The following is a 21905-nucleotide window of genomic DNA, read 5'->3' as shown; positions in this document are numbered from 1 at the left end:
GCCCAGATTGATACTGTGGTGGCGCTGAGTGATGTTGTGGTGGCGACAAGTGATGCTGTTGCGTTCAGTGATGCTGTGGTAGTGCATAGTGATGTTGTGGTGCCCCTGAGTGATGCTGTTGTTGTGCGATAGATAGATAGAGTGAGGGCGAAAGATAGATAGAGTGAGGGCGATAGATAGAGTGAGGGCGATAGATAGAGTGAGGGCGATAGATAGAGTGAGTGCGATAGATAGAGTGAGGGCGATAGATAGAGTGAGGGCGATAGATAGAGTGAGGGCGATAGATAGAGTGAGGGCGATAGATAGATGTGTGTGGTTGGGTGTGTGTGGTTGTGTGTGTGGTTGTATGTGTGTTGTATGTGTGTGCGTGCATGGCTGTATGTATGTGAGTGTGCGGTTACAGAAGGATGTATGTGGAAGAGAGCAGCAGATCAGCATATTATAAGAGAACAGGGAGTTAAAGAAGGATGCGTGTTGAAGAGATCAGCAGTTCAGCACAGGAGAAGAGAACAGGGAGTTAGAGAAGTAGGCGGATAGAAGATCGCTTAAAGATTATCACAGGAGAAGAGAACAGAGTTAAAGAAGGATGCGGGTGGAAGAGAGCAGCAGAACAGCACAGGAGAAGAGAACAGGTAGTTAAATAAGGAGGCAGGTAGAAGAGAACAGCAGATCGGCACAGGAGAAGAGAAGAGAACATGGAGTTAGAGAAGGAGGTGGGTGGAAGAGAGCAGCAGGTCAGCAGAGGGCTAAAAGAAGAGAACAGGGAGTTACAGAAGGAGGTGGGTGGAAGAGAGCAGCAGATTAGCACAGGTGAAGAGAACATGGAGTTAAAGAAGGAGGTGGTGTTGAAGAGAGCAGCAGAACAGGACGGGAGAAGAGAACAGGGAGGTAGAGAAGGAGGCGGGTTGAAGAGAAGTGAACAGGGAGTTAGAGAAGTAGGTGTGTGGAAGAGAGCAGCAGATCAGCACAGGAGAATAGAACAGGGAGTTAGAGAAAGAGGCGAGTGGAAGAGAACAGCAGATTAGCATAGGAGAAGAAAACCGAGTTAAAGAAGGAGGCGGGTTGGAAGAGAGCAGCAGATCAGCACATGAGAAGAGAAGAGAACATGTAGTTAGAGAAGGAGGCAGGGTGGGAGAGATCAGCAGTTCTGCACGGAAAAAGACAAGAGAACAGATCAGCACAACAGAAGAGAACAGGGAGTTAAAGAAGGAGGTGGGGTGGAAAAGAGCAGTAGATCAGCACAGGAGAAGAGAATAGAATAGGGAGTGGGAGAAGGAGGTGTGGTGAAAGTGAGCATGAGATCAGCAGAAGTTAACAGGGAGTTAAAATGCAATGCAATAGGTTTCTCATTTGGAAAGTTTGAGTTATTGCTATTGTAAATGACCAATTTTATTTTAATGTTTTGTTGTGGAAAATAGTGAAAATAATTGCTTTGTCATTTACAACGCTAATAGTTATAACTTTTGCAAATGTGACACCTATATCATTTGTAATACAATATGTGTTGTATTTATTTGACTTACATGTATTGATATTACAAACACTGGGGTGGACTTGGAGGGTGGATTTGGATTTGAAGTTGGAGTGGGTGGAGGGGGTGGAGTTGGAGGGGGTGGAGTTGGAGGGGGTGGAGTTGGAGGGGGTGGAGTTGGAGGGGGTGGAGTTGGAGGGGGTGGAGTTGGAGGGGGTGGAGTTGGAGGGTGGAGTTGGAGGGTGGAGTTGGAGGGTGGAGTTGGAGGGTGGAGTTGGAGGGTGGAGTTGGAGGGTGGAGTTGGATCGAGCGGTGGGTGGATCGAGCGGTGGCGCTAGAGTGGTGGCGCTAGAGTGGTGGCGCTAGAGTGGTGGCGCAAGACTCTACTGTGTGTGAGAGAGTGAGAGTGTGTGTGAGAGACAGAGTGTGTGAGAGACAGAGTGTGTGAGAGACAGAGTGTGTGAGAGACAGAGTGTGTGAGAGACAGAGTGTGTGAGAGACAGAGTGTGTGAGAGACAGAGTGTGTGAGAGACAGAGTGTGTGAGAGACAGAGTGTGTGAGAGACAGAGTGTGTGAGAGACAGAGTGTGTGAGAGACAGAGTGTGTGAGAGACAGAGTGTGTGAGAGACAGAGTGTGTGAGAGACAGAGTGTGTGAGAGACAGAGTGTGTGAGAGACAGAGTGTGTGAGAGACAGAGTGTGTGAGAGACAGAGTGTGTGAGAGACAGAGTGTGTGAGAGACAGAGTGTGTGAGAGACAGAGTGTGTGAGAGACAGAGTGTGTGAGAGACAGAGTGTGTGAGAGACAGAGTGTGTGAGAGACAGAGTGTGTGAGAGACAGAGTGTGTGAGAGACAGAGTGTGTGAGAGACAGAGTGTGTGAGAGACAGAGTGTGTGAGAGACAGAGTGTGTGAGAGACAGAGTGTGTGAGAGACAGAGTGTGTGAGAGACAGAGTGTGTGAGAGACAGAGTGTGTGAGAGACAGAGTGTGTGAGAGACAGAGTGTGTGAGAGACAGAGTGTGTGAGAGACAGAGTGTGTGAGAGACAGAGTGTGTGAGAGACAGAGTGTGTGAGAGACAGAGTGTGTGAGAGACAGAGTGTGTGAGAGACAGAGTGTGTGAGAGACAGAGTGTGTGAGAGACAGAGTGTGTGAGAGACAGAGTGTGTGAGAGACAGAGTGTGTGAGAGACAGAGTGTGTGAGAGACAGAGTGTGTGAGAGACAGAGTGTGTGAGAGACAGAGTGTGTGAGAGACAGAGTGTGTGAGAGACAGAGTGTGTGAGAGACAGAGTGTGTGAGAGACAGAGTGTGTGAGAGACAGAGTGTGTGAGAGACAGAGTGTGTGAGAGACAGAGTGTGTGAGAGACAGAGTGTGTGAGAGACAGAGTGTGTGAGAGACAGAGTGTGTGAGAGACAGAGTGTGTGAGAGACAGAGTGTGTGAGAGACAGAGCGTGTGAGAGACAGAGCGTGTGAGAGACAGGGCGTGTGAGAGACAGAGCGTGTGAGAGACAGAGCGTGTGAGAGACAGAGCGTGTGAGAGACAGAGCGTGTGAGAGACAGAGCGTGTGAGAGACAGAGCGTGTGAGAGACAGAGCGTGTGAGAGACAGAGCGTGTGAGAGACAGAGCGTGTGAGAGACAGAGCGTGTGAGAGACAGAGCGTGTGAGACAGAGCGTGTGAGACAGAGCGTGTGAGACAGAGCGTGTGAGACAGAGCGTGTGAGAGACAGAGCGTGTGAGACAGAGCGTGTGAGACAGAGCGTGTGAGACAGAGCGTGTGAGACAGAGTGTGTGAGACAGAGTGTGTGAGACAGAGTGTGTGAGACAGAGTGTGTGAGACAGAGTGCGTGAGACAGAGTGCGTGAGACAGAGTGCGTGAGACAGAGTGCGTGAGACAGAGTGCGTGAGACAGAGTGCGTGAGACAGAGTGTGTGAGACAGAGTGCGTGAGACAGAGTGCGCGAGACAGAGTGCGCGAGACAGAGTGTGCGAGACAGAGTGTGTGAGACAGAGTGCGAGAGACAGAGTGTGCGAGAGACAGAGTGTGCGAGAGACATTTGAGACAGAGTGTGTGAGAGAGAGTGTGTGTGTGTGAGAGAGAGTGTGTGAGAGTGTGAGAGAGTGTGTGAGAGTGTGTGAGAGTGTGAGAGAGAGTGTGTGAGAGTGTGAGAGAGAGTGTGAGAGAGTGTGAGAGAGTGTGAGAGAGTGTGAGAGAGTGTGAGAGAGTGTGAGAGAGTGTGAGAGAGTGTGAGAGAGAGATTGTGAGAGATTGTGAGAGATTGTGAGAGATTGTGAGAGAGAGTGTGAGAGAGATTGTGAGAGAGAGTGTGAGAGAGAGAGAGTGTGAGAGAGAGAGTGAGAGAGTGTGAGAGAGTGTGAGAGAGAGTGTGAGAGAGGGATGTATGACGTTACAACGCAGGCTTTTACAACACCTGCCTTTACAACGCGGTTTTTACATTGCATACCATTACAACGCATAGTGCTTTTAGGCGCTGGATAGTGAATTATTTAATTTACTATTCCAACTCCAGTCCCCGTGGATAGTAGGGAAGGTGTTGGATAGTAAATTAAATATATTCCCTATCCTAGAGCGCCCCCCCAGCGCAATGCGGTGTAATGGTTTGCGTTGTAATGGTTGCGTTGTAATGGTAGTGCGTTGTAAAAGTTTCGTTGTAAGTGATGTTTCCCGTGAGAGAGAGTGTGAGAGAGAGAGTGTGAGAGAGAGAGTGTGTGAGAGAGAGAGAGTCTGTGAGAGAGAGTAGAACTGGGGTACGATGTCGGGCACTGGTTGAAGCTGATCAGCAAATTTGACACAAAAGAATGCATGTGCCACGAGCGCTGTGAGGGGGCTGGGCAAGCATGCCAGGATTCACGTGTAGATGGTCCTGTTTATGACCTGCAGAGCGCGTGAAGTAGCTGGTGGCAAATTGACTCAAAGCGGCCAGTCGCTTTGATGTTATTGGCTTGTCTTGCTTGGTGGGAGGGGTGGGGGGCGGATTTCTGGGCACGCGCATTTCTCACATGAACTGCATGGAATCCGCAGTGTTTCGAGTTTTAAAAGTCACTTACTATATATCTCGCCGAACAATGCTTACGCATTGCTTCAACGAGACCTATAAAAGTGCGCAATTTGCGATAAGTTTCTGCAAAAAGACATTTCATGCATCAGGCCTTATGTCCTTTCTGGAGTACAGATTATAAAAATATATATTTCTAATATATTTTCAGCAACTTTATGTTATCTTTGACCCTGTACAGCGCTAGCTCTGTGCGCGTGGAATGCCATATATATATACATACAGGCTGCCAGATTGCTTGACAAATATTTTAGTGTATACTTGCAATTCACAAAGTAATTACATAATCAATCCTCTGGGTCTTTTTGATCCATTGTTACTGCCAGTGTTCCAAAACCTGTATTGTCCACTTTGGTTTGATTAGGAGCTCCCATGAGTTCAAATAGTTAGTGAATGTAGTCGATGAAATCCGACACTAGTGCTTTGAATTGATAAGGCGCATTAATTATTGCCTATCTCTAGTTTTGCCATGACAATCGGGAATAACATGACCTTGCCCTGGCATTTTTCTCTTTTTTTTATTCTTTAAAGTCTGCAAGTTTGACCTGCTAAAAATGTAACCAGTGGTGAAGATTTTAATAAAATTGGTGATTACGGCACTTATAATAAATTCTGACTGGTTCAATTATGTAGGCCCTCATTACTGCTGGGAAGGAGATTATTATTCATGGGGATAGAAATGTAAAAGGTATAAGAATTTTCGTGCATTACAAGTTGTATCCTTTAAATGGGGAACAACTTGCTTATTTTAGTGCTTTGCGCATTAAACTCCACATGTTCCGGTATTGAACAGGTTTTTTTCCAGGTAGAATTAGGTGGGTTTTTCTTTCCAAAATTTAACCGAGCAAAATTGCGAGGCATGTTATAACTACCACAAAAGTTGTAGCCCGATAGCACAGGGATCGGAAAAGAAATGTCTGTTGACGGCCTTAAAAATCTTCTCTTCCTTCGCCTGTTAAAGTTCCGAATGTTAGTGGTAATACCAGTGAAACCCACTAGAGGGGAGGAAAGGACTACATAGGCAGATATGCATGATAATAACCTGAATCACTGTATCAGCCAAGTATTACTAATTCATTTATGACAAATAATAATTAGCAAAAGCTTTTCAGCTTGTCATGTGCCACGAGCGCTGGGAGGGGGCTGGGCAAGCATGCCAGCATTCACAAGCAGATGGCCGTTTATGACCTGCAGAGCGCGTGAAGTGGCTGGTGGCAAATGGACTCAAAGCAGCCGGTCGCTTTGATGTTCTTGGCTTGTCTTGCTTGGGGGCGGATTTCTGTGCACACGCATTTCACGTGAACTGCATGGAATCCGCAGTGTTCAGAGTTTTGAAAGTCACTTACTATATATCTCGCCGAACAATGCTTACGCATTGCTTCAACGAGACCTAAAAAGGCAATAAACTATTCTCTGTTTTGTAACATACTTCTATCCCGCCCTATCTGTAGGGGTGTCATGGCGGTTCAAGCGGGGGTTCCACTGACTACCAAGGACTGGTGAACTCGGTCCCACCTAATTATGTATGGGCCTCTCCTGCCTGCAGGGTTGCAGCAAATGCTCATAAAGAACAATGTCAAGGAATTTTATGACAGGGGGCGTGGTCCTAGGGTAGAAATATACAGTGATGAAAGGATGAAACAAGGAAAAACAGAGTGAGATTGATGAAATGGAAACCGTAACAGAGAAAGAAACATGTAAAAGCAAGGATTGGGGGAAAATTGGACGAGAAAGGAAGAAAAAAATTAAAGAGGGATAAAATGTGAAAGGAAAGAGGAAGTTTGAAAGTATTTGTGAATAAATAGATGGCGGGATGAAAGGATCAATAGATGACTGGGTAAAAGGATGGCTCTAAGGGTGAGCGGAATATTATAGGGAAAGGTCAAAGAATAGACAAGCGTGAAAAGAACAATAAATAAAGGTATGAGAAGATGGAAGAATGGACAGGTAAACAGGTGGAGGGAGGAAGGAAGAGTAAATGGATGGAATGCTAAGATGGATAGATCCATGGCTATCCTGGGTGAAAGGATGGACATCAATAAGAAAGGGTAAAGGATGGATGAATGTATAGTTGGATGAGTGAATGTTATGTTAAAAAATATTTGTAAAGCACAACGTTCACTGGATAGGTTTCTTGGCGCTAAAGGGGACGGGCTCCTGATAAAAACAGTGGTTCAGATTAAATATAGGCTTGTTGAAAGAGCCAGGTTTTTAGTTGCTTTCTAAACTGGAAAAAGGTACCGGTAGTGCGAATTGCAAGGGGAATAGAGTTCCATAGTTGAGGGGCAAGTGTCGAGAAACGAAGACCTCCGTGTTTTCTGCGCCTGGACCTGGGAATGGTCAATAAGGATTGGCCTGCAGATCGGAGAGTACGGAGGGGAGTGTATTTCTTGAGCCTGTTGTGAATGAACTTTGGGCGGGCGTCGGACAGTGGCTTATATGTAATACAGCCAGGCTTAAAGGCACCACGTTGGATCACCGGGAGCCAATGCAGTTTCTTCAAAGAGGGTTTTACATTCTGGCAGGTAGGGAGGTGCAGAATTAATCTGGCCGCCTGATTTTGAATGAGTTGAAGGCGCTGTGTTTGATATGCCGGGATGCCCACATAAAGGGAATTAGCATAATCTAAACGGCATATTAAGAGCGCTAAAATAACCAGGGTTAGCGCTTCTGAGGAAAGAAATCTTTTTATTCTTTTAATTTTCAGCAGAAGAAAGAAGCAGACCGACACCAAAGAGCTGATCTGGGATTGCATTGACAGATCGTTGCTGATTTTTACCCCCAAACTTTTTACCGTAGGGGTAAAGACAGGCGGGGGACCCAAACGACGGGGCCAAAAGTTGGAGCTCCATGGATTAGAGGCACCGCCTGTCAAAATTAGCTCAGTTTTGTCGGGGTTCAATTTCAACTGGTTCAGGCTCATCCAGTTGCTAATGTAAGTCATAACAGATTGCAGATTGACCTCCGAGGCAGTAGTTGGTTGTATGTTAAAAATGAGTTGCAGGTCATCTGCATAGTTGAAAACCAGAACATCCATATACTGTAGTGCACGAATCAAGGGTTGCAAATATAAATTAAATAAAAGAGGCGAAAGAGAAGAGCCCTGGGGGACTCCACAAAGAGGTTTTCCCTTTGGTGAATGGGTAGCAAGGGAAGAGCAGATGGATGAATGAAAAGATTGAGAAGTGATAGTATTGATTGACAGATCCTAGTGAGGTAGAAGAATATGTGAACGGAATTAGTCCTAGAAGGTTTGGGTTTGTTAGCTTTGTGTGCTCGGTGTGACTCAAGGAATGGCTCAAACTGGGGATATTTTCATTTTCTGGCTACTCCCTTGTCTAGCTGTCATTACGTTTTTCATATGATCAATGAATACTTTCTGCCCTCTAAGCAGGTGCATGCTCTAGTCCCTTCCTGGGCACCAATGCATACACTTGCCCCTTTCTGTATACCTGAAGTAGTCACCATTCGTCCCCAATGTCCATGTGCTGTCCCGTTCCTTTCAAATCTCCCATTTCCAAACCTACACTTTGTCTGAGTCCAATGTATGAGCCCTCCTTTACTGGATGCCCCTCCCTGCCTATGATGGTCAACTGGATCTACGTTCAGGTCCTAGGCCACATTTGATTAGTTCCGGTTGCCCTTCATCCCTCCCTGGTGCAATGCATATTCAGTCTCTTTGTGGTAATGTAACTACGCAGTGCAACCTTGCTATCTCCATGTCGCTCGACTTATTACCAGTGTTCATACATACTCTGTTCCTCCTCGATGCCCCTTCCCTCTCTGTTGCAATATACGTTCAGTGCCTCAATGGTGGTCTGCCCGCCACTGTGGACATATAAACCTATCGTTTCGTTTCAAAAATCTTTATTTCGATCACAGATCATAAAAGATACATAACAAAATATACACAGTTATAAACTTATTAAACATGATGTGATCCAATCGTTAAGACATTAAAATACATTAAAAGAAGAACAGAGGGTACAGTGTACTGTGCTAAAGTCTATCAGGGGGATATAAACCATATCTCTCCTGATTCCTTGCCCTCCCATGAGTGCTGCAAGCTCAGTCTCTCAAAGATACTCCATCACTCCCCAGGTCTATTCATATCCCATGCATGCCTGTCCAATGCCACCACCCCAGCTCTCACCTTGCAGGGCGACAGGAATTGCTTCCACCTGGATCTTGGTGGGATGCTTCCATCCCAGCTGCTCACATGTCTCGCACAAGACATCAGTCACTCCCTGAGGAATCAAAATTAAAACATGATCAGAAATGAATGAAGAAAAGAACTACTTCAACATCTTCATGCATACACCAGTGCCTCCCCTTAACTGTCATTTTACCCCTGTATTCCATCCCACAAAACTATTCACTCTCAGCACACAACTCCCATTACTAATCCCCCAACTGTACAATTTACCAGTCCTACATGCACCAAGCTGCTCTCTGTCTGCAGTCTGTTCATTAACCCAGCACCCCCTCCCTCATCCCAAGCTTAGCTACATTGCCAAGTCTCTAAAACCATCACTTAGCCTCTAACATACAATCTGCCACTTATTATTGTACCCCCCAAGCATCCAGGTATCAAAGGTGCATGTAACAGGGTTACCTGCTGTCCTGTCCATTCCTATCAGCATCCTTTGTCCCAGACAGTGATGTACTTGACACAGCAATCTATCAATCAGGGGTTTTATATAGCGTGCTGAAGGTGTGCAGAGTAGGGGAGCATCTGATGTTGACTGGGAGCTCGTTCCAGGTCTTTGCTGAGATGTAGGAGAAGGCTCTTCCGCCTGCTCTGGTTCTGCGGAGGCGTGGGGTCCCTGCCAGGGCGAGGTCGGTGGAGCAGAGGTTCCTTTTGTGTATGTGGAAGAAGACTCTCTCACTGAGGTATTTGGTTCCGATGTTGTGGAGGGTTTTGTATGCGTGAGTGAGTAGCTTGAAGGTTACGCTCTTCTCGACAGGGAGTCAGTGGAGGTCTTGTAGGTGCTGGGTCATGTGCTTGTGTCGTGGGGTTCCAAGAACGAGTCTGGTTGCGGTGTTCTGGATGGTTTGAGCTTGTGTAGCAGGGTTCTGTTGATTCCGGTGTTGCCGTAGTCTAGTCTGCTGGTTATGAGTGCGTGGGTGACTGTCTTTCTGCATTGGGGGGGGGGGGGTCCACTTGAAGGTCTTGCGGAGGAAGTTGAAGCAGGTGGAGGCTACGGTGTTGATCTGGCGGTTCATGGTGAGGGAGGAGTCTAGGATGATGCCGAGGTTTCGGGTGTGGTCGGGTGGGTTTCCGAGGGTGTAAGGCTACCAGGTGTTGTCCCAGGCGGTGGAGGAGGGTCCGAGGACCTCTGTCTTCTCCGAGTTGAGCTTCAGGCGGCTGGTGTTCATCCAGACTGAAACGTTCTTCATTCCTTCCTGGAAGCAGAGTCTGGTGTGTTTGGGATTCTTCGTGAGGGAGAGGATGAGCTGGGTGTTGTCGGTGTAGGATACTATGCATAGCCCATGCTGTCCGACGATGGCAGCGAGGTGGGGGGCATGGGGGGGAGCATGTTGATGTTGAGTGTGTATTCAGGAGTCGGTCTCAGGTGTTTGACCGGCAGGAAGGAAGGTAGCATGTAAGATATTGAGACTAGGGAGAAGCATATATATTACGTTGAAGTACTGCACCTAGGAACACTGTTTCTGCCTAAGACCGTTTAACAATGAGCTCTCATTTCTGGGGGAGAGTGCACCGATTGCCATACAGAGCACCAGGCAGGAAGGCAAAAAAGTGGGAAAACTTTGAGCTCCCTGAGGCCAACTTGGTTACCGGGATGGGTGTCCATCGTCCTTTATAAGGTTGACATCAAGTTGGCAGTCGAAAGCTTGCATAACGAACACCAAGCAACACAGATAAAAAACAAGGTTTGCCCATTAAATCACTACAAGCTGAGCTGGAGCGAAATCCTTGAAAGGAATACAATTCTAGTATGCCTCAATCAGAAGAAGGTTGAAGATAAGGCAAAAGGGAATCTTCAAATATGAACAAATATTTCAAGAGGGGTTGACCCTGGTCTCTTTTGAGGCCCTTAGCTTAATTATATACAACACCTACATGAATGCATGGCAACATAGCTATGAATTTCCCAGTTGAGACCATGAACAGATCCGAAGCAGATAAACTTGTTAAGCTAGCACCAGAGGTCTGAAGGCAGCACACACCTCCTGGAAGATCCTAGACTCAGAGGTGAACTAAAATTGCCAGTTAGGAAAAAAAATCTTGCAAAAACAAATTCAAATTGGTCCTTTATGGGATGATGCATTAGTGCAACAAATTACAGACTTCGATCCAATGGGGCTCAAAATAAGCTCACCTGAAGTTTTAAACTAGCCATAACAGTATAAAAGAAAAAAGCCATGTATACACAATTTGTCTGCTAACAAAAAAATGTATATTTTAATCCAGCTAATAACAATAGTAGTCTTCGGTAGAGCCATCCACCACGCTTACTCTGTGGAGGCACTCGTCTGGAGACCAGTATCAATCATGAAGTACATTAAAAGAGACAAAAGAACACAGAAATCTTGCATCTTCAGACCTATGAGCTAGAAGAAGGTGCTGTGTCAATATGAACACTTGGTCACTGAGCGAAATACATATTATTGTCTACTTTAAAGAGTGGGGCAGGAATCTGAAGTACTACACCTCTTTAAGGTGCCTTACATAAGCTCTCCAGAAAGACTAGTTTGCAAAGCCTTCCCAAATATAGAACTACCTATGTGTTAATGTACAAGAGAGGGCAGTGACAAGCCACTCTACAATCTCCAGCTTGCACATTCTTCTATTCAGAAGCAGTCAGCCTAAAGCTGCCTCTAGACCAAAGAGTGTTGTTTAGTTAATGTTTTCTAGAGGCAGATGAGAAATCACAAGAACATCTTGATTCACCCACCTCTAGGATTTGAAGGACACTCAGAACAGGTTCAGGGATATTTGAACATGGGATAAAACCTAAGCTAAAACATGAAAGTCAAAGAAAGTAACAGAGGAACCATAGGTACCTAAATCAATGGGTCAAGAGATACAAAAAACTCCAGCTTGGATATTGGAAGAAATCTCCGAGCCAATTCAGCTAAAGAGCCAGGAGAGCAAGATGGGACACCCACTGCCACAAGATGCTATGGGAACTCAATTCAGGGCCCAGAAAAGAGGCACAAAAAATACATAACTGAGTGGCACGAAAGGACAGCCAAAGAGACCAGGATCATGCTGCCTAGCTAGGTCTAGCGTAGAAAAGTCAGTACCAATCTATTCAGGGCCCCTGAAGAGATGAATGGGTGCCCCAATTCAAGACCTCATATGAAGTACAGTGCCCCATGCATCACAGTAGTATTATACAATCTTATAGTAGAGAGTGGTACCCATTGCCACCCCTGCCCGACGAGTACATGGCATACTCACATAGCCAAACTGGGCAGCAGCGCACAATTTAACATTTATAAAAATTTCAGGGTGTTCTAATAAAAAATACTTTAACTGGGGCCCATAAGTCGTTAGGTCTAGAAGAAACACGTACTTCCTCTGCATAAATGTCCAATTGTTCTCTAGAATAGACAACATCCTTGAGCCATCTTGTCACCTTAGGAGCCATTCCCAACCCCCCCAACTTTTTTGCCACCAGTCTTTCGGCCAGCAGCACAGTGATGGCTGCCAGCTTGCGATTGCGCTGCTTAAGCAATTTAACAAGCCACAACAAGCACAGCTGCGGAGTGCACCTTACCCTCTTCTATTACCATTTGTAATAACATTTTTGTCACACGAGCCAAAAATGTGTGAATAAGCATACAGCTCCAGGAAAGGTGCAAGAAATCTGCCATATCATCCCCACATCTCACACACCGGGAATCCTCCTGCAGCCCATAGCGATGAAGCAGTGCAGGTGAGTAGTATGTTTATTGAATGAACTTAAAGTGTACTATTCTATGGTTGCAGTTTGCTGCAAGGCATCCTGTGAGGGAACAACATGACTCCCAGTCCTCCCAAGTCAGGGGCGCCTCCAGCACACCATTCCATCTATCTAGGGCAGTAGATCTAACTTCTGGGTTCTCCCTGAGGGATGTGTGATATAGTTGTGTTATCAACCCCTTCCGCTCTGCAATAGTCAGTAGCAGCTGTAATGCTTTTAACATAGTTTTGTTATCAACCCCTTCTGCTATGCAATAGTCAGTAGCAGCTGTAATGCTTTTAACGTCTGCGGCTCGCATGGGAATTCAGGATATAATGTCCGCACATCCGCATGGAGCCCGATGTAGACAAATCCAAGCATCGCCGTATAAGGCTGCACAGCAGTGAGTGCATCCAGGGTCACAAAATGCAAGTCAGTGTATAGATCACCCAGTGTAGTCAACCCAGCGCTTCTCAGGATTCCCAATGCCCTGGTTTTATTTTTGACTGATATATGAGGGTGTGCCGCCAGGGGCATGGATAGTGAGTATATAGGTTTCCTGGCCGCCATGTCTACCAGTCCACTCCAAGCTTTGGAGGTGCTAGCCACAGTATTTATCTCAGATCTAGAAATCTCAGGCCTGCTGTGAAGTACCATGGCAGTTAGCGGGATTAGATAGGTCTCATCTGCTTCTACCAGCAGGTGCAGCATGTAATGCGAAGAGTCACTAGTGTGTGAGTTGGGCCTGCGCACACAAGTAATATAATTGCATGTCTGGGGTGCCGAAGCCTCCCCTCTCACACGGCTTTATCAGGTTGTCCCAGCTGCATTGGAGTTGCTTGCCTGACAATGCTAGTGCCAGCATGCATGATTTGATGGACTTAAATTGAGCATTGGGCAGTGTTACAGGTATATTCACAAACAAACACATCAACTTGGGTAGTACAGCCATTTTCATGATGGCAATGCGGTCCACAAATGACAGTGGGAGATGTATATCTGGCAACCTTGTCCGTTAATTTTGAAATAACCGGTTCATACAGACCACTACCTCTGGATCGCGATAAACCCAGATACATAAGTATCTAACCAGTTCTGTTGTCCAAACCAGCGGGAACTCCAAATCATATGGGATGGTGCATTGTGTGAGGGGGAACATTGTAGATTTATCCCAATTGATCCTTCGGCCCGAATATCTCTAAAATCTTACATATTTCTGTATCAGGGGCCCCAGATGTACCTTTGTGTGATAAGGTGGGGGGCGATGGGGGTGGAATCTGAAAACATCATGGACTGATGGACTGCAACACCACTCTCTCCCCCTCATGTCTCTCCACAACAGGATGATTGGAACTCTCCGTCCTTTCCTGCACTAGAAACATCGTAGGAAATACGAGAGGGCTCCTTTAACTGGGGAATCCCTTATCACGAGACTCCGCACCCTGATGCGGCCATCACCTTTGGCCCAATAAGGAGAGGGGATGTTATGGAACCAAGGAGTGTGATCACCAGAGAGGAAGAAGGAACAGGAGGAGAAGACGCCAAGAGCTACAGAGAAAAAGGAGCAGCGGAGAGGAGAAGGAGCCTTGCTACAGAAACACCTAAAGCCCCGCGAGTGCCGGGACGACACCACGCTTCCTCCATCCACGTGGCTATTGCAGGTACGGAATCGGTTCATGGGTTGAATAGGGAGGAGGGAGAGTCCCGCTGACTAAAACCGAGTCCTCCGTTGATACCTCCTTGCACCCTTCCCTGAGCACCTTCACTTCGTTTTTCTAGACGTGCGTCACGGTCTGCGGTGTACCCCCACTACCCTACTCTCAAACGCACTGTTTTCAGCCCCCTTACAAGCGTTGTTGTTTCGGTTTCTTTTCTCCTCAAACCACCGGGCTCTGCCACTCCTGAGATGCCAGCTACCAACAAGGAGGGAGGAAGACTCAAGTAACCCCGGAAGAGGACAGATGACCAGCCGCAAATCAGACCAGACACCATATTCCCCTTAGAGACTATGATTTAAGAGCAGACGTGTACTTGGGAAAATAAAACCATCTTTAACTCGACCTGGTTTCCGGCCTCTCATTGCGATCCCGCAACACTCTGGCTCTCTAACATATCGAAGCATATCATCAGCATACAAGAATATGGCAAGAGGTCGCTGGCGGAACTGTAGCGCGGCGAGTGCATGTAGCTGCCTGATTTTACTAGTGGCTCTAAAACCAGGGAGAACAGCACTGGGGATAGGGGGCCCACCTGCCTAGTACCCCTACAGATCTCAATTACACTATTTATTTTTATCCGCGCTATTGGGTTGGTGTAGAGCAGGAGCACCAACAACAAAAATGCACCTGACATCACCATACAATGTAAGACTGAACATATATCCCCACTGTATGGAGTCGAATGCCTTGGCGGCGTCCAGGAGCACCACCACAGTCTTCAATACGGATTTAATTGATGCAGCACAGGGAACACAGTTCTTAAGTTGTGCGCCGTGGATTTCTCAGCCACAAACCCCGACCGGTCCGGTCCGGATTTGGCACAAGAGGTTGCAGTCTAGTGGCTGTTACTTTCGCCAGGATTTTGGTATCAATATTTATCATTGAGAGTGGCCTATATGACTCACAACGTCTAGAGTACTTATCCAGTTTAAAGAGTGACTATGAAGGTATCACGGAGAGTGGGAGGCAAGGCACCCTTTTCATATGCTTTAGCATGCATAGCTAGCAGGTGTGGAGCCAAACTATCTGCGTAAGCTTTATAAAACTCGCTCGACAGTCCGTCCATCCCAGCCGCCTTCCCATTCGGTAATGCCAGAATAGCGTCCCTCACCTCTTCCACTGTCGTGGGTTGTGTTAAGTACTCTCTTTGGCTCAGGGACAGCCAGCCAAAAGTGACATCATCCAGATAGCTAGCCGCCTCGCCATCTGATGCCTCAGGACTAGGATCATAGCGCTCAGTATAGAACTCAAATGAGGCTGCCATAATCTCTGGCATTGTGTAGCGTGGGACTGAGTCTCTGCCTACGATCTCTGCTATGTGGTCCTGCACCTTTGGTTCCGCTAATTTTCAGGTAAGCAAGCACCCTGGTTTACCCCCTTCCCCATATGCCCTTGCCTTCCATCTTCTAGAACTATGACACTTCTTGCTAAGCAATATCCCTGTGCTCTGAGATCAAATCCCTCACTTAAACCAATATTGCACATGTGGGTCGCGGTTTGTATTTCCCCTCTAGGGTGTTTAACTTGCTTTCAATATTTTGCAATTTATTGTGCAGCGATTTCAAAATCCCTGCCTACACCCCTAGGCATTCACCACGTATTGTGACCTTGAAGGCCTCCCACAACATCCCAGCACCCTACACCGATCCCTCATTTTCATGAACAAAATGCATAATAGCAGGGCCTATAGTGCCCCAGAACACAGGGTCCAGCAATGACATAGGCTGCAGCCTCCATTGAAACGGAGGTCTAACGTGCAGGGATCTCCATCTCCAGTAGCACGGGGGAATGATCCACCAGCCTCCTAGCCAAGTGCAAAACTCCCACCACCCATGTGCACACCTCTAGAGACGTACCAATAATCCAACTGGGATCATGTGCCGTGCACAGAGGACACATACGTCCCCTCCTTGGAGTTGGGGTTCCTGAATCTCCATATGTCCACCAATCCCTCAGCTTCCATGGTTTCCCGTAATATTCCCTCAGCCTGTTTCCCATGCCAGTCAGTCCCGGCTGATCGATCCAACAGAGGATCGATGTATACATTTAGGTGTCTCCTCATATCACCATGGAAGAAGGAAGAGCTCCCATAAATCTCCAAAGCTCATTGTAAAATGCAGGATTGTCTACATTTGGGCTGTATGTGTTTACCAACAACACCCTTGACCCACTCAAACAACCCTGTATCAGTAGAAATCTACCCTGTTCCTCAATTTCCGTGTGAGTGAGAGTGAGAGTAAAGTGGGTCCATTTTTTCACCAGTAACAGCACATAAGACACCTGGAGCATTTGGAATATGACAAGGCCACTCCAACAGCCCACCTCTTCCCTATGTTCTGTTCGGTGTGTTTCGTAAGATGAGTTTCCAGCAACAACACCACCTGTAGATCATGCCTGTCGCGGTATGCCAGCACCTACTTTATTTTCTTGGGGTTGAAACCCAGCACATTCCATGTTGTCAGTCTGATTACACCCCCCTGCACCGGCATTTCCAGTGTATGTCTTTATCGAACCAGTGAGGTGTCCCCCATCCCCAGTTGGGCAGCTCTACAATCTTCATTATACATGACATGTACTGCATCTGCAACAACAAACAAACATTCAGCCCTCCCCCTACCCACTTCATTACCCCCCAAATTGCTAAAGTCATCGCACATCTGCCTCAGGGTTATACCCGCCGGGGGGAACCCTCCCGTTGATAGGGGAGGTGGCCTAGTGTACCCATTATTGTTGTAAACTCAATATACGTTAAGCATAAGGGAGCCAAGGCCCATGGCGGCAGATATAGCCCCGCTCATGACTCAACTCAATCCAGTTCACTTGAAAAGCCTCTATATCAGCTCTCCTCGACATGCTGCAGTAGACCGCAGAAACTCGCCCCCAATACAAAATACCCCTCCGGCAGTCAGCCAGTTAATGACTCAGATTACATGGTTGGCCCTTAGTGTCCAGTCTTACCACCTTCTGGCAGCCACAATGCCCAGCTATCACCAACGATTCATGCCGCCTGTCTAGTCCCCATCAGAGGTTTCATCGTCCGGCTTGTCTGCTTGATCTCTTTGGTTCTTTTAGAGTGATCTGACTGATTCCATAGCCATTTTTGTTGAGCTAAACAGCTTAATTATTTCCCCAAACCTCAATAATCAGGTGGGCCAGGTAGAGCATTGCTTATTGAAGATGTTTGGCTTGCAACTTCTTTACTGACAGTAATTCTTGTTGTGCCACTTGAACTGATGCAGTAAAATCCGGGTAGAATGCAATGTAATTCCCTTCATAGTGAATAGTCTGTTTCTCCCTCGTAAGGCGCAGCATATTGTCCCAGTCTGCATAGTTAAGCAATTTTGCAATGATCTGGCGCTGCGTGGCATTGGAGACAGGCCATGCCACGAGTGACCCGTGGGCTCTTTCAACTAACAGGACCGCAGACACATTTCCAGGCCTGAATATCTCTTTGAGCATTGTCTCAATATACAACTCCAGTCTGCCCGTGTTTGTTAACTCCGGCAACCCAGTAATTCGGAGATTGTTGTGTCATGACCGCACCTCTAAATCCTCATTTTTGGCCTGTATTACTGCCAACACCTAATCCATATTTAGGCATTTAGAGATGACAGTTTGTAAGCCATCTTCCGAATTTGATATACGCTCTTAAACAGTCTGGCCCCTTGTTTGTCTAATTTAGCCGCCAGATGATCCATTCTCAGATTTAACGCATCAATTTTCCCATCTATTGATTGCGGCTGTTCTGTATTGCTAGGAGCGTAACCTCCAGCGTTGTGGCACCCTTTTCCTGTGGCTCCTGTTCCGAGTCAGAGAGCACATGCTGCAGTGGCCTGGTGGGTTTTTGGGCTTCAAAGGTGAGGAGTGCTTGCTGTTTGTCTGTTTTCCCCATAGTGCCAGTGAAGCCATATTTCCCGCCAGCCAACCTCTCTATTGTTATTGTAGATGTGATGTAGGACTCAATCCACCTCCGTACCACAGATCACTCTTACTTTCCTATATCTGACGCTGTGTTAGTCTCTTTAATACCTTCACATTCACGCTCGTTCCCAGCGTGCAGCTCTCTAATCCACCACACTCGCCCTTCTTCCTGATTCACAGCATTTTAATCAATCCTGTAGCGAGTTCATGGCCAAACTGTGTAATCCTCGTCCCCTTAACTAGCTCAATGTACAGCAGAGGGGCAGGACGTTCCCCCCTCTACCGCCGGGGCAGCTATTACCAGTTTAGACCACAAGGGCCCCAAGCGCCTTGGCTCCGTGCGGCACCGTTTTCCATTTACAGGCCGTGGTCTTCCGGCCTTGTTAATGGGGGCGCTCGGTCGCTCCAGTGCTACACAATCAAACGGCGTAGTCTCAGAACCCCGCACTTCCAATATTCGCAGTGTACCGGGGCTCCCACTTAATCACCTGCGCCTACACAATCGCGGCTCCATGCGAGCGGTCATCACACCTCACGGCACATCCAGCTGGGCCACTCCAGCCTGCAGCCCATTACCGGACCGTCGCTGATCTCCATCTCTGGTGCGGCAGCTCACTTTATTGTTTGGCGGTGGGCATCCGCAGCGACCGCAGATTCTGTGCTGTGGATTTTGTGCAGCTGTATTGGGTCTCCAGGACAAGTAAGCTTTGTCAGGTGGCTGCCATTTTGACGCCGCATGATCCTTCAGTACTACCACTCTGGCGCCGGATAGCAGCTCATGGTGAGGATTTTCCAGGACTTAGCAGGCAAGTTTCAGTCCTTACAGTCCGTTAGTGTGGGTCCCCCAGCTCTACCACAAAGATGGCATACCAAACCAAGGATTTTTGTCAGATCTTTACACCTGGACAACAGAGCTGCACTAAGGCGCAGCCATCTTGACGCAGGCCTTCTAGCGCCCCCAAAGAACGTCCTTTTTAAAGAGCCCATTATGGACACCTAGACCACGAAGTGAAAACAGGCTAGGGAGAAAACGCTCTAGAGCACACAAAAAGGGGCAAATGGATCAGAAAGAGGTTATAGACACCATGTGTGGGGGCCACAGGAGAGACAGGGCCCCGAGTTCAAGAGATAGAAAGGAGCAATGGAGATTCGACTCAAGGGCCCCATAGAGAGGCTATAAACGCTTACCACAGTATTCCACAACCAACACTTCTCACAAGCATTCACACATTACCCACACTCACTATCATCACACACAATATATGGGTTTCAATAACACACACACTCATCTGCTTGAGTACACTTCAACACTTCTTCCAAGACATTCCCCATCTTCGCACCTCCCTACTCTCGTCTCCTGGAGAAGAAGGCTGGAGTGGGTGGGGAATCACCACATAATTGGGGTGAAGGACCAGTGCTAGGAAAATGGAATTTACTGATTATGGGGGGCATTGTTGGGATAATCTGGTACTTTACATTTGGTTACTAGTGCCTGTAGGTCGGGGTGTTAGAGACTAGACTATGAAAGATGGCCATAATTACGGAGGTGTCTGTTGATCAAACGTGATGCCACAGTGCTCAGTGTTACTGTCCACTAAACCAGGACATATAGGCTCTCATTACACAAGGCAGTATTCCAACCTGGGTGAGAACTTCGGATCAGATTTCATCACCTACAATTCTAAGTAGTGCCTGGATCCGGAAATCCTGGGTTTGCAAACTCTGGGCCTGGTTTCACAGGGTAAGACGCACACAAGGGAAGTAAAGAAGGGGCTGAGGTGAGTAAAGCAGCCCAGCCCCCGCCAGACTTCTGCTGCATCAAGAGGCAGAATACAAGGAATCCACCCAGAAGCAGGCACCAAAACCACCACCCCAGGAGGCCTCCGACCTCACACCGCTACACCCTAATCCCCAACTCAAACTTGCCCTTTTCCTGACACTTTCTGCCTGCTTTTAAGAAGGTCAGCTATTACCTCTCCGTAAGAAGAAAACTACATAGAAAAGAACCCAGTATTCACGGGTACCTCATTATTTAATATTCCAAGAAGAAAAATTGAAAAATCGGTGAATTAGTGTGTGTCAATATCAACAGGAATCAAGAATTCCAGACTTCCGGTATCAACCTACCGGAATCCGCCAAACTCAATGAACTCAATGAACGAGTTGAATGCCATGAAGTTCGGTAAAGGAAATTGAGTGCAAAGCTCAGGTAGCTAAGAACCACGTTGAGGCGTCGGACAGTAAAACTATAGCCAGATGATCACCAATAGGGCAAACTGAGTGAAGGGTCTTTCAATAACTCGCACCTAGATATTAGTAGGGAGTCTTTTGTACCGAGGTATTCTGAGATGACCGAAGGTTAACGACCTAAGTAGCGCAGCCAGTAATATAGTCTTTAAAGAGAGACAGAAGGAAAACAGCGACATTGGCCACACAATGGCTCAACTGCCACCTTCCAGGATTTACCGTTTTGCAAAAACAAAAAGGAACAAAATAGTAATATTCGCAAAATGGCACTTATATAAAAAGCCCAATTTGTATTACCCACAAGTTTACATAAATGTGTTGAAAAAGGCACTGTTTAAAGAACGTATTTTCCCTGTCAAAAGTACACTTACCGGGCTTGTGATCATGCAAGTTTTAGCAAAACATGACACAGGCTCCATCTAGTGGTCAAAGGGCGCTAACCCACGAAGAGAAGCTTGGAAAAATGATACACCGCTTCAATAACTATGAAGGTTGTCAGGGACTTGAATTTAGGATGCAAACACAACTGACAATAAATAGGCTGAGTTCAGATCGAACCTTAAGAAGTTATCGGCATAGTTTAACACCAGAATCATCTCACTGATACTGCTATACACACCACCTGTTCTGTTGGTGAACTCCCCACCCCCGCCCCCATTCTTATCTGGGCTCCTAACGCCTTTGAACGTTTTCCAACAAAACTCTTTTCTCTCAACTACTATGAATCTGTTCCAGACACAATAGACTGAAAGGTTGGCGTATTCATGTGCATTCAAATAAAAGATTCTTCATTGGATAAACAATACTAGTATGGCAAAATGCACAATTACGCAGCTGGCGTGGCCTATTAATGTATGGAGAAACACAGAATTATGTTTTAAGAGGATCAACAGTGTGTTTCTTTTTTGGGTTCCAGAACTCCTATGTTTACCCTGTAGCTTGTTGGAGCAGCGAGAGGCCCTTCGCACATCCATACACGTGCATTACCACCAGCCTTACCTTCACGTTCATAGGTTGAGACAGCGCCAAATCTGCGCATGCGTGGACACTCTTCAAGTACAGGTGAAGGCGCATGAAGAAAGGCTGCTGTCAATGAGCTACAACCGCCACAGCTACATTGATGCCCCCACCACAATTTCAGGATTCGTGACAGATGCCCCTAGCGTTCAACAATAAAGAAGAAAGGAGGCCTCGACAGGCCGAAGCTCTCCTCGGGGCTTACCTGAAAACCTTGGGTTGGCGCAGGGCGGCCTTGAGGGCAGCTAAGCAGCTCTAGGACTACGTGGTAATGGCTCCTTTACGAATAGTGCAAAAGTACTGCTGCAGCTTAATCTGAAGGCTAGTTTCAAGAAAGGTGCTCTCCCATGCGACTCTATGGGGCCGCCTTCTCGTGGGGTCTGCCCACGGCTGCTTTACAGGTAGGCGCGTGGGCAGGCTGTAAGGAGTCCCCACAATGAAGTGAGGGCATCCCATTCCAGGTTCAGAGTAAGCCAGCGTCCTTTATAAAGCGCACGGCAGAGCCGTGGAGGCGCCCAAGCCTGCCCATGAACGACTGCACAGCA

The 21905-nt window shown here is 47.1% G+C and overlaps 1 protein-coding gene across 1 annotated transcript in view; it reads right to left on the bottom strand.

The window, feature by feature from the left end:
- DDX47 (DEAD-box helicase 47) overlaps positions 1-21905 on the bottom strand; it is a 208573-nt gene that overhangs the window by 172603 nt on the left and 14065 nt on the right. Inside the window, exon 2 of the mRNA XM_086958190.1 lies at positions 8698-8791. Coding sequence (XP_086814316.1) covers positions 8698-8791 — 94 coding nt within the window. The remainder of the gene's footprint in view (positions 1-8697; positions 8792-21905) is intronic.

Source organism: Lissotriton vulgaris, chromosome 1_1 (genome assembly GCF_964263255.1).
Source record: "Lissotriton vulgaris chromosome 1_1, aLisVul1.2, whole genome shotgun sequence".
Taxonomy (NCBI): Eukaryota; Metazoa; Chordata; class Amphibia; order Caudata; family Salamandridae; genus Lissotriton; species Lissotriton vulgaris.
This window is presented reverse-complemented; position numbering and strand designations above follow the sequence as displayed.